We start from the raw sequence: 10,676 nt of genomic DNA, 5'->3' as shown, positions 1-10,676 counted from the left end.
ATTACTAATGTATTTCAATTATCATAATTGGTTCAATTTATAGTGCACTGTGCACTATAAAGGATCAAAGATCCCAAAGAAAAAAGGACCTCATCTTCAAATTTTTGCCAAATTGTTAGCTTGGTAGTTTCTATTATATTCAATTCTCTAGAACACTTATGGTAGCTCGGTTGGTGAGTTAAGGGACAATGGATGAGTTTTAAGGAGACTCGCGATTCAAACTTTAGAAACTAACACCACTAACTAACATTTGTCTATCCAAATAAAAGTAGGGTCATAAAGATATAATAAAGAATTAACCTCTATGTTTAACATGCTTAATGAGAGAAAAGAAAATTAGACAATTAAGTATTCACTAACTTGGCATTTAAGTCAAAAAAAAAAAAAAAAACTTGGCATTGGCAGCATTAACTAACTTGAAGCTATGAAAAAAAGATAAAAAAGAAAAGAATCAAAATATTCAGAAATTACTACTAATCTCTCAAAATCAGCACTACAAATTCCATATTCCTTTCTACCAAGGAACAAAACTGAGCTAAAACTGTATGAGAGTTTTAAAAAAGGGAAGAAAAAAAAAGGTAATGCACAAAGCTATGTACAAAAGATGTTTATGCCCAACTCCAATAACTAGGACCTAAGTACACATGCAAATATAAGACCAATCAAACTTTGGTCTTAATATTGAGATGTGATGTCCTATCTGAATGTAGCCAAAAATTATTTGTAACTAGTTTGGCCTACTCATAATTATTTATTATGAAACTTGTATGAAAATCTCAATACCGTCGCCTCGACAAGAAAAACTCATAATCTGGATGTCTGTTTGTGGAGATTTGATTCCCCTTGTTGACAACAGCTCTAGCCATAAGAGATGCTGTTTCTTCAAGTGTCCTCAAACGCTCTTTAAGAAATATTGAAGTGTCTATGCCTAGCATTTCTGCTGTCAGCGCAGAATGACTCAGCTGGAACCAGCATTCACCCTGTTCATAGGATATAACACAAGTGTCATTGCAAGTCAAGTCAATACAATTATTACGAATATATATTTGAAGATTCAACATAAGAGATTAAGGGGCATACATTTCCGTGTAAATCAGTTTTACACTGACATCCAATGAAAACTCAATATTTTGCCACACTTTATATTATTAATTTTAAGATTCAGTTAAGAGTGGACTGACATGTCAAAATAGTGGATAAAGCACGTGTACAATCACACATATTTGAAGATTTAATAGAAGAAATCAAGGAGCATACACTGTTGGTGTAAGACCCGATTTGGATAAGCAACTTAATTAAGCACTTATAGTATAAACATTTATCATAGAAGTGCTTATGTATAACATCAAATTATTTTAATATAGTAAGCAATAAGTTGTTTTCATGAGGTATCCTGGAGAATATAGGGAAATAAGTTGGAAACATTTTACGGACATGTCATAAACGGTTTCCATATGCTTAAGCTTTTCCAAATAGTCTCACAAAGTTTGTGTTAGTAAGATATATGCTCGAATACGTCAATCTAAACAGACCCTAAAACAGTTTTACCCTAATATACAATGGAAACTCACTATTTTGCCACATCATAGCATTAATTTTAAGAATCAGTTACAAGAGTGAACCGACATGTCAGAATAGTTTATTCTAATAAGATTCATATGTAAAACCGGTTGACACCGACAGTATCAAAATTTCTAACAGAATAGCATGTATTCCCTCTAATAAACATTGATCTAGAAATCAGCCAAACAAACATACTGACTCAATGTATCAACATTTCATTTGCAATTTGTCCATCTAGAAAGGTTTTTCTATCAAATAAAATGACCAATTTAACTTAGAAGTTGAAGCAACAAAACTCATACCTGTGCATTGTAACTTTGAAGACCTACAACTGGAGAAACTATGGAAGAATCTAAAATTGGCGAATCAGAATTTGAACTTCTACGAACCAAATGTCCAAGTGAATGGTAAGTCAGAAAAGATGCACGAAAGTTTCCATCTGGTATACGGTAAATAGGATACCATGCAACCGAGTACCTGCAAATCAGGTGGCCTTAAAACTGCTAGCCTTTCAACTTTCACTCAAATTAAGATGATGATAAAGATTAATTCTGATCATATGACCTTAAGCCAGATATAAAATCTACTTTTTTTCTTAAGTGAAATATAATTCGCATGATTATTTACCAAGACATAGGATGAAGATCTCGCAGGTTTATCGAATTCAGTTTAGTTGAGTCACCGTAAGTTTTTGACTGGATTGGTACCTCGCCTCTAACCAGCTCCTGTATCCTGTTAGAAAGAACAAATATAAATGGAACAAGGAATGAATATGTTATAACATGTTACACAAGAAATTGAATGACAAAAGTTGAAACTACAATAAGTTATCTAACAAAAGTTGAATCAATATAATCAGTTATGAACAAATGAAATTGAAATAATTATCTAAAATTCTGAAGACCGGCATATTAAAAAACCACAAGATCTGATATAAAAGGGATGAACAATCTTACCTTTCATACAGAGGTCGTCTTTGTTGTGGTTGTTCGCATTCAAAATATTCAAAAAGAAGTTCTAAATCACTGGAGCCAGTTGAATCAGTAGATGGATTAGACGCAATATTGATACGAGCCGCTAACGAGTCTTCTGAATTGTCAAACATTTCGCTATTTGAAGCCTTACAATTTGAAAAGCTCTCATTGTTGTTAACACATCGACTTTCACGTTTCTTGAACAGCTGAACTGCTGATAAAGAAGGGACAAAATAGGCACGAAATGGAACACCAAATGTCTTCGGATTTTCATAATCCAAAGCCCTTATCTCTAATCCATAGCTCCCATGTTTCTCATACCACTCCCACAGACATCCCAAAGATACTTCAGGTATCTCGTGCCTGCAAAGTGAGACATCAACGGAATGGTTTTGTGTACAGGTCAAACAACTGAGTGAATCGGATGATCGACAAATAGCAGGACTACAACAATGAAGTAGTCTTTCAAACTCCGCAACCGGGCCACCGGTCGCCTTGTGTACTACTTCACAGGCGAATTGAATTCTGCAGGCGTCAGTCACGGCTTGAGCAATTCTATATGAATCATTTTCAAACGTATATTTATTCTCACATTCATAAACCATGGGATTAGCTACTTCATGCTTGTCCCTGTTCTCTGTAAAGGTACCTGCAATCTCCTTACCTAGTTTATGATCCTCACCCTCGATCTGATCCATGCCCTTAGTTCTTGCATCTGTTGAAGAATCCTGATTTTGAGAAAAGGAGTCCATATTAAGTTCAAGACCATTTTCCAAGTCGAAATTACTAGTTGGTTCAACAGAATATTCTGCCGTTCCAGTATCTTTTTTCCCAACCGGTATCCATTTCCATAGGGTTGTAGATCCAGAACTGTGGTTTTGTGCATTGTAATCGGTAGAAGAAACTTCTTTCATTGTTTGACCAACTTGATTATCTAAAAGATTACAAGAAACTTGAGAATGCTCATCAGAACAAGAAATTTGAGATTGAATGTCTATATTTTCATTCTTCGTTTCCTGTGAACTTTTCTGGATTTCGGACTCCTCCGGATGAAGTTGTTCACTATGAACTATTTCAGATGTTTCTTGTTCAACTCCATTGGTCTGAAACTCCATTACCGATCCTTGGTGATTGATTTCCTGAGATGAGATATTTGAAGAATCATTCTGTTGAATACTAGCCTTCATGTTATCATTTAACACAGTCCTATTAAGATTTGAACCCTTCCTAGAATAACTGCAGGGTCCTTTCTTTGGAATCAAGTCCGATTTACCTTTTGATTTTCGACCGACTTTATTTTTCACATGTTTTTTATCCTCTGGTCCTGAAACAACATTCACGCCAACAGAGTTGCAGTTTTTGATAGCTGAAGTAACCTTTTCAGTAACAGAAACGAATTGTGACGAAGCTGTGTTTATTTTCTTCAAATCGCCACTGCCACATTCACTCGAACTGTTCTTCTGAACCTTTTGCCAAACAGAATGACTGTTTTCCTTCCCTGTTCGACCAACACCTGCAAACTTGTTGAAACTAGAACTCTTGGACATTGTTCTATTTTGCTGAACTCTCTTATCACTGACAACACCATTTTGACAATCGTTCCTCATTTCCTCATTATGTTGATAGTTATTGCGAAAGCCATTTGTTAAGCCTTGACCGATAAAATGCTCATCTCCTGAATTTGAAGCGATTCCGCAACTTGCCTTGTAGGATGGTTTTCCTGTATGACCATCATTGGTACTTTCGTCGCTTTTTGAAGCAATTGAAACTGAATCCAACACCAATGAGTCTTGTATATCATTAAAACAACATAGGGTTTCTGTATCGTTGACTTTACAACCAGGACTCCTATCATGCAGCCGATTCCTTGATTCAAAAGTAGCACATTCTCTGCAAGGATTCTGAACAATAGGTGAAGTCACTTTTGACATCTCCGCCTCATCTATAACATTGATTTTGTCATTCAGCTTGTTCCTTTCACAATCAATTTTCATTAACCTGTCATCGGAAGATGAAAATTCTGGTGAAGTCGTATCCGCATCATTGCTGCTGGAGGTTTCAGAAGTCAAACTTACACAGCCATATTCCTCGGTACGAACTTCTCTATCATTAGATCCTCTGTCAATTGACTGGTTCTTAATCTTGTTAACCTTCTTTCTTTCCCTTCTTCTCGAGGTTTTCTTCGGAGACTTATCTTTCTTGGTGTTATTCATGCACTCTTCAGACAAAACAGTGGTGGCAGAACTATGAGGGGACAAGCTAGGGCTACTATTAACTACAGAACTTTGTGCACACGAATTTGCAGGAAGTTCGTTCAGTTTACAAGCTTTGTTAGCTACCTTGTTTTGACATCTACGACGAACATTTGAACCAGTAAAACTTCTTTCATATGATTTGGCCGAATAGGCACTCGGAGGCACATGTCCCCTAGGCGCCTTACATTGATCAATCTTTTGCCTGTTAAGAGGTGGAGGGAGAAGAAGTTGCAAACCATCCATATTGGTGCTGTCAGAAGCTAGGTTAACGTGATTGAGAAACTGCACGGGAACGGCGTAAATTTTCCAGGTTCCATCAGGCTCACAACTAATGAACGTAAGAATGGCACACCTGATTAATAATTTACAGAACTTAGTCATAGTCACGATAAAGTTTCAAGTTTCTTCCGAACATAAGAAAAAATAAACAAAGAAAATATTTTCGAAAAAATAACCATTAAGAAGCTTATTCAACCGTCTTATTTTTTAATTCTAAATATGGTCCTGCATTGCAAAGAAAGATTAACTTTGGATAAAACATATGAAACAAGTATCTTCGGCGCAATATCCTCAATTAAAAAAAGTCAAATTTGTTGATATTTGAAAAATGACAAAGGAGGACAGCAAGAAGAATAGGAATAGGAGTTTAAGTAGATATAGTGTCTGTTTGGATTGACTTATTGGAACTTATCTACTGAGATAAGCACTTATGAGACTGTTCGAGAGTGATTATGAAAACAGAAGTTGTTTTCAGCCTATTTCCATAAGCTCTCCATATCCAGAATATCTTACGAAAGCAGCTTATAGCTTATATGAAAACAATTTGACTTTATTTTGTATAGAAAAAGCTTATACATAAGCATTTATATGATAAGAACTTACGCTTCCAAACAGGATCATAGAATGACATGAACAACCACTTCAAATGGGGAGAATACAGCATCAATATGAGTAACAGATTTTCAAAAGAAATGAAATAAGAAGGCTAAGAGTGCATGTTATGTCGTTATGAAACAACAATTTCAATAAATAAAAAAAAAAAAACATAAGTTAATTATAGAACAATATAAGAGATATAACTATAAGAACAAAAAGAACATGAAAGAAATGATAAAGTCGCAAAATATTTTACCTACTATCAGAGTTGATACTTGAAACAGAAGATCCTTGAGAATGCTGAATAAAATAATTACATTAAATAACTTCTTAACCAAACTCAATCGAACAATTCAGGGAAAAAATAGGATAGTAACTTACTTTTGCAACGTCCAAAGATGTAACTTTGTTTTGTTGCTGATATGTTGTTGATTTGGAATTCTTTCCCGCTTCTGAAACTTTTGGACTATCATTACCTTTTGTTTGAGGGCGACAACGCATCTTCCTTCCCTGTCAACAGCATTGGCCAAAAAACAAAAAAGATGGGGATAAGCAAGATATTTGAATTGACATTCAAATGTTTTTAATGTTTTCACAATCAACTTGCACAGATTCTTAATGATCTAAAGTCACTTAGAGATCAATAATATATAGCAAGATCATGTCAGTGTTGTCAAATAGTGGCATTATAGCATAGCAGGATTTTACAAAGCTCTATTGTTCCAAGATACACGATTTAGTGCAAAGTATTGTCAAATAACGGCAACATGGCGGAATTTTAACAAACAGCTATTTTCCGTGATCGCCGATTGACAACACCTAATCATGCTAACTTATAAAACTTGCAAGTTAACATCCGAAGAGGAAAACATCTAAACATTGCAGAAAGAAGCACATAAAAACTGGGAAGCTTCTTTACTTCCTTATTTTATAATCCATCTTTTTTCTCCAACAACAAGCTTAGAACAATTCAACACCATAATCGAAATGATATATCTAAACAATACAAACAAGCCTACACAGATAAGAACAAACATTCTTAAGCTAATTTTATTGAAAATTTCCTGATCAGCACAATACCTTGAATTCGAAAACTTCGAAGGAACCTTTTTAATTCTACCATAATAAACAGCAACTATAAAACCAACAATTTTCAATCTTTTGTTGCTTAAACCTCAGCCAAAAAATGCTACCACATTTAATCGAACATTAAAGACACGAGGAAGCCATTATTCCACCAAGCTGCAAATAGCTTTCAGTTCGTATTCTATAAGCCATATACATTTCTTGGCTTCCATTAACAAATAAACCTAAAATTTATACAGAAAACTATACAATTAAGAATTAAGAATGCAACTCCATACACAATAGAGAAGTGCAAGAAAGGAGAAACCTCAACTTGGGTTTCTCCAAATCAAAATGAGGGAAAAGATTAAAATTATCCCAAAATGATAGGAATTCCCTCTAATTTAACCAAAAATCTCACTAGGCATTAGATAAATATAAACAAAACCATTTTTTTTAATTAACATAAAAATAACATAAAAAAGAAAAATCAAACTTAGTACAAAATCTAGAAGCAAAATTTTACTAAACCACAAATCCTAAGCCTAAAATATCTAAAACAAAGAGCACCGTATCCTTAGCCATAGAAATCTCCTAAGATTTAGGCTCATGTTTCAGATTACAGCTAAATTAACAAAAGAGATTTTCCTAATCATAGATTTAATCCACCTCATAAACAAGATCATTTATCAACTCACACACATGAAAAATAAAAAAAAAATGCATTTATTAATTATAAAAAATAAAAAGAATGAACAATGAACAAAAAGAACCGTAACCCATTATTCAAAAACAAAACTTTTCAAACAATCGATTATCAGAATACATAAAAAACACAAAAAACTCAAATGGGTCTTGATCAAAATAATAAAAAACACAACTATAACAAAAATTTCAAAAAAAATAATAAGATCAAAATTAATTAACAAGGTGTTAAGAAACAAACCATGAGACAATTCTCAAAGGGTTTGAACTGAATCAATCTCTTCTTCCAAGCCTCGATGGCTTTCTTCTTTCTGATGAAATCACCAATTTTGTCTTCTGAGATTGAAAACTAATTTTTTTCTTCTTCTTTGTTTTCTTTGATTTTGATTATATTTGTTTATTTGGATGAAAGAATCAAAGAAAGTGAATTTGTTTTGTGTTTGTTAAAAACAACAACACTGAGGTAATTGTTCAGAGGATAGAGACACTCTCCAATGAAGTGAAAATGGACAAACAAGGGAAAGGAAAGAAAAAGGAAAACTTTTGAATATTAGGAAAATGATTTTGACTACAATTCACATCATAGTGACACATACACAAAATAATCTTTTATTTTTATTTGACTCTACAAATAATATTTGATTCTTACTTTTGTTAAATTATTTTATAAGTATATTTGGGGAGGTAATTCTATTTGAGAGGCTTATCGAATTCGTCTAAAATCACATCAATAAAAAGAATGATAAAAAATCATAAAGAAGAAGAAAGAATATAATATTTCTTTATTCAATTCGGTCCAACAATGACCTATTTTAGGGGATCTTGCAGCCCCTCCGTTCTACTATAATCAAATAATCATTTTATAAGAAATTCTCAATTGGGTTACAAAAATTAATCTTAATTCTATCCAAATCTCGAAACTCTTCTCGTGGCCAAGAGACTCAATTTGACTTAGTCGTCCACCTAGAGTTTTTTTTTATGTTTTTTTTTTACTAAAAGTAAATATTCATTCATTCAACTTGAAACATACATGGATCATTACAGCTTATAAAAAAAAATACATAGATCATTACAAATTCAAGATTGCTAAAAATCGAAAAAGGTAAATCTACAAATAATCTTGCAGCACCTAGATTATTATTCCCTCCGTTCATTTTTAAGTTTCCATTTATAATAGTAACACCAAATTAAGAAAGTGTATTTTTGCACAATATCTTCCTATTATACCCTAATTTTAATCCACCAATAAATTCCTATTTTTTTCATACACTTTTCAAATATATAGATTTATTAGTTTTATTGAAAAAAAATAAAAGTAATTGACAAATGGTACAATTGACAAATCGTACCTTTAAAACACCAAATGAACAGTTAAATAGGAATGCTAAATCTCATGTTTTTGGACACTTTAAAAGGAAGGGAGGGAGTAGCATACAACGACATCATGAAAGTGTCTATAAATATGACAAAATAAATGTAATCGGAATATTCATACTCCCGAATCTGCAACGTTGATGTCCAAGTCTTCATCAGATATGTAATGAGTTGAGGTGGATATGTCGATTTGTATCAAAGAAACACAGTACCAAAACAAAAAACCAACAAACGCCGCACAAGACGACGACAAACTCAGCGCCGCACAAGACGACTACAAACACAACGCCGCACAAGACGACGAAAACAGAAAATCACGAAGAAAAAAACAAATAGATGTGAAAATCACTTATTTGAATAAAAAGAAAAGAAAAAACAATTTAGAGGGGGTGATTTTGGGTCAAAAACCACCCCTCTTTTGGTGGATGAAGAATAAGAGAAACTAGGGTTGATGAAAAATGGGGCGGCTGTGAGAGAAAAATTGGGCGGCTGTGTTAATTTTGTTGTTAATAATTCCACCCTAGAGTTATACTAAGAGAAAAACCTATTTCCTCTCTAAAACACTAGCCTTTGTGTGGTGGCAATCAATATTTTTTGCATCTACATCTTTGCTCACTCTCTTGCTATCTTATTTTTCTATGCAAATAGCAACGTCTATTTTTTTTTGTTATTAATCCTATTAATTTTTATTTTTTTAAAAAAAAAAACTAAAAAAGGCCATTTCTATTTTTGAAACGAAAAAATAGCCATTTCTGGCGCCAACAACCTTCAAAAAATTAATAAACAAAGCTGTCTATCATGCATGTAGAGACAAGGGACAGAAAAAGCAAAAAAAAAAAAACTTTCTGGTCAATGGTGAAATTCTCAATTCCGTCATGTCAGGTCAATGGTGGAATTCTCTATTCCGCCATCAGTGGGAACCTCTAATACGTCAGGTTTTGTCCAAAAGAAAAATATTACGGAATATTTTTTTAAAAGAGGTATATTGCAGTAAAACAAATTTTTTTGGGGGTATAGAGAAAAAAAAATCAAAGATTGGAATCCCTATTCCCTAAATAAGTGAAAGACAAAGTTCCAATTGTGAATCCAATTACTCAATTACTTTAAATTGAATAGTAAAAAAAAAGGGAAATTGTAATATTCTATTTAATCACGTAGGAATTGGGGAGAAACCACGTGCGCAGTAATCCAACAATTTAATCTATATATATATATATATATAAAAGATGGTAAACATTGCAACCCTAATTGCAAACCCTAATTAGCTAACCAATTAGTGATTCACACATTTGTCTCATAACCAATTGTGTCTTGCCATTGTGTTCATATATGCGCCCAATGATCCAGTTCCACGTGCATGCTTTCACCATATGTTTCATGTATTGCTTATATGATCATGAAGAATTATGTATCATCACATAAACATGTACATCATTCTCTAATTGTGGTATGGTATGTAGTGATTTGTTATCATAAGATTGTATTCTCATCTAATCCATGTGTCTATCATCCATCCATGTTGTTTGATGATCCATCCATCACCATCCAAACGATTCACATTCACTCATTTGGCCTTCTTGGAACTTGCTACTACTTACTTCATTATATTTCCAAAGTCAACTTCCACATTGTGTCATCATTGTTCTTCTAAGATGCTTATTGGCTAACCAATCTTGTAACTTGCTTCACAAACTTAACTATCGCATCATGTAATCATTATTTTCTTCATTCTCTCATTGGCTGTAGCTTCTTATTCTTCTACATCCACGGTTTAGGAACCAATATTTTCATCATCATCCTCCCCTCATTCATTGTTTGCCTTCATTCTTTTACTTTTGTTCGCCCATCATCCCTCTTGCCAAAC

The 10,676-nt window shown here is 33.4% G+C and overlaps 1 protein-coding gene across 3 annotated transcripts; it reads right to left on the bottom strand.

Annotated features, from left to right (window-relative positions):
- Positions 1-457: 457 nt before the first annotated feature.
- Positions 458-8,028, bottom strand: LOC123910214. Of its 3 annotated transcripts, XM_045961300.1 has the most exons (7): positions 7,680-8,028; positions 6,050-6,178; positions 5,925-5,968; positions 2,520-5,144; positions 2,191-2,295; positions 1,866-2,040; positions 458-980 (listed from the first exon to the last, which is right to left on the bottom strand). In XM_045961300.1, exons 1-7 carry the CDS (start codon positions 7,680-7,682, stop codon positions 777-779), a joined length of 3,285 nt encoding a protein of 1,094 aa, XP_045817256.1. In that variant the 5' UTR covers positions 7,683-8,028; the 3' UTR covers positions 458-776. The 3 variants fall into 3 exon arrangements, with proteins under 3 accessions (XP_045817256.1, XP_045817257.1, XP_045817258.1); XM_045961301.1 differs by lacking the exon at positions 5,925-5,968 and having other exon boundaries at positions 7,680-7,985; XM_045961302.1 differs by lacking the exons at positions 5,925-5,968; positions 6,050-6,178; positions 7,680-8,028 and adding an exon at positions 5,675-5,881.
- Between the last annotated feature and the right edge of the window lie 2,648 nt (positions 8,029-10,676).

This window comes from Trifolium pratense, linkage group LG2, assembly GCF_020283565.1.
Source record: "Trifolium pratense cultivar HEN17-A07 linkage group LG2, ARS_RC_1.1, whole genome shotgun sequence".
NCBI classification, from domain to species: Eukaryota; Viridiplantae; Streptophyta; class Magnoliopsida; order Fabales; family Fabaceae; genus Trifolium; species Trifolium pratense.
This window is presented reverse-complemented; position numbering and strand designations above follow the sequence as displayed.

Excerpts from the sequence above, each read along its gene's own strand:
- LOC123910214 (XM_045961300.1), bottom strand. Across the intron at positions 2,041-2,190 it reads GATCTTCATCCTATGTCTTG|GTACTCGGTTGCATGGTATC; the intron begins GTAAATAATCAT and ends CCTGATTTGCAG. Across the intron at positions 981-1,865 it reads TTCAAAGTTACAATGCACAG|GGTGAATGCTGGTTCCAGCT; the intron begins GTATGAGTTTTG and ends TCCTATGAACAG.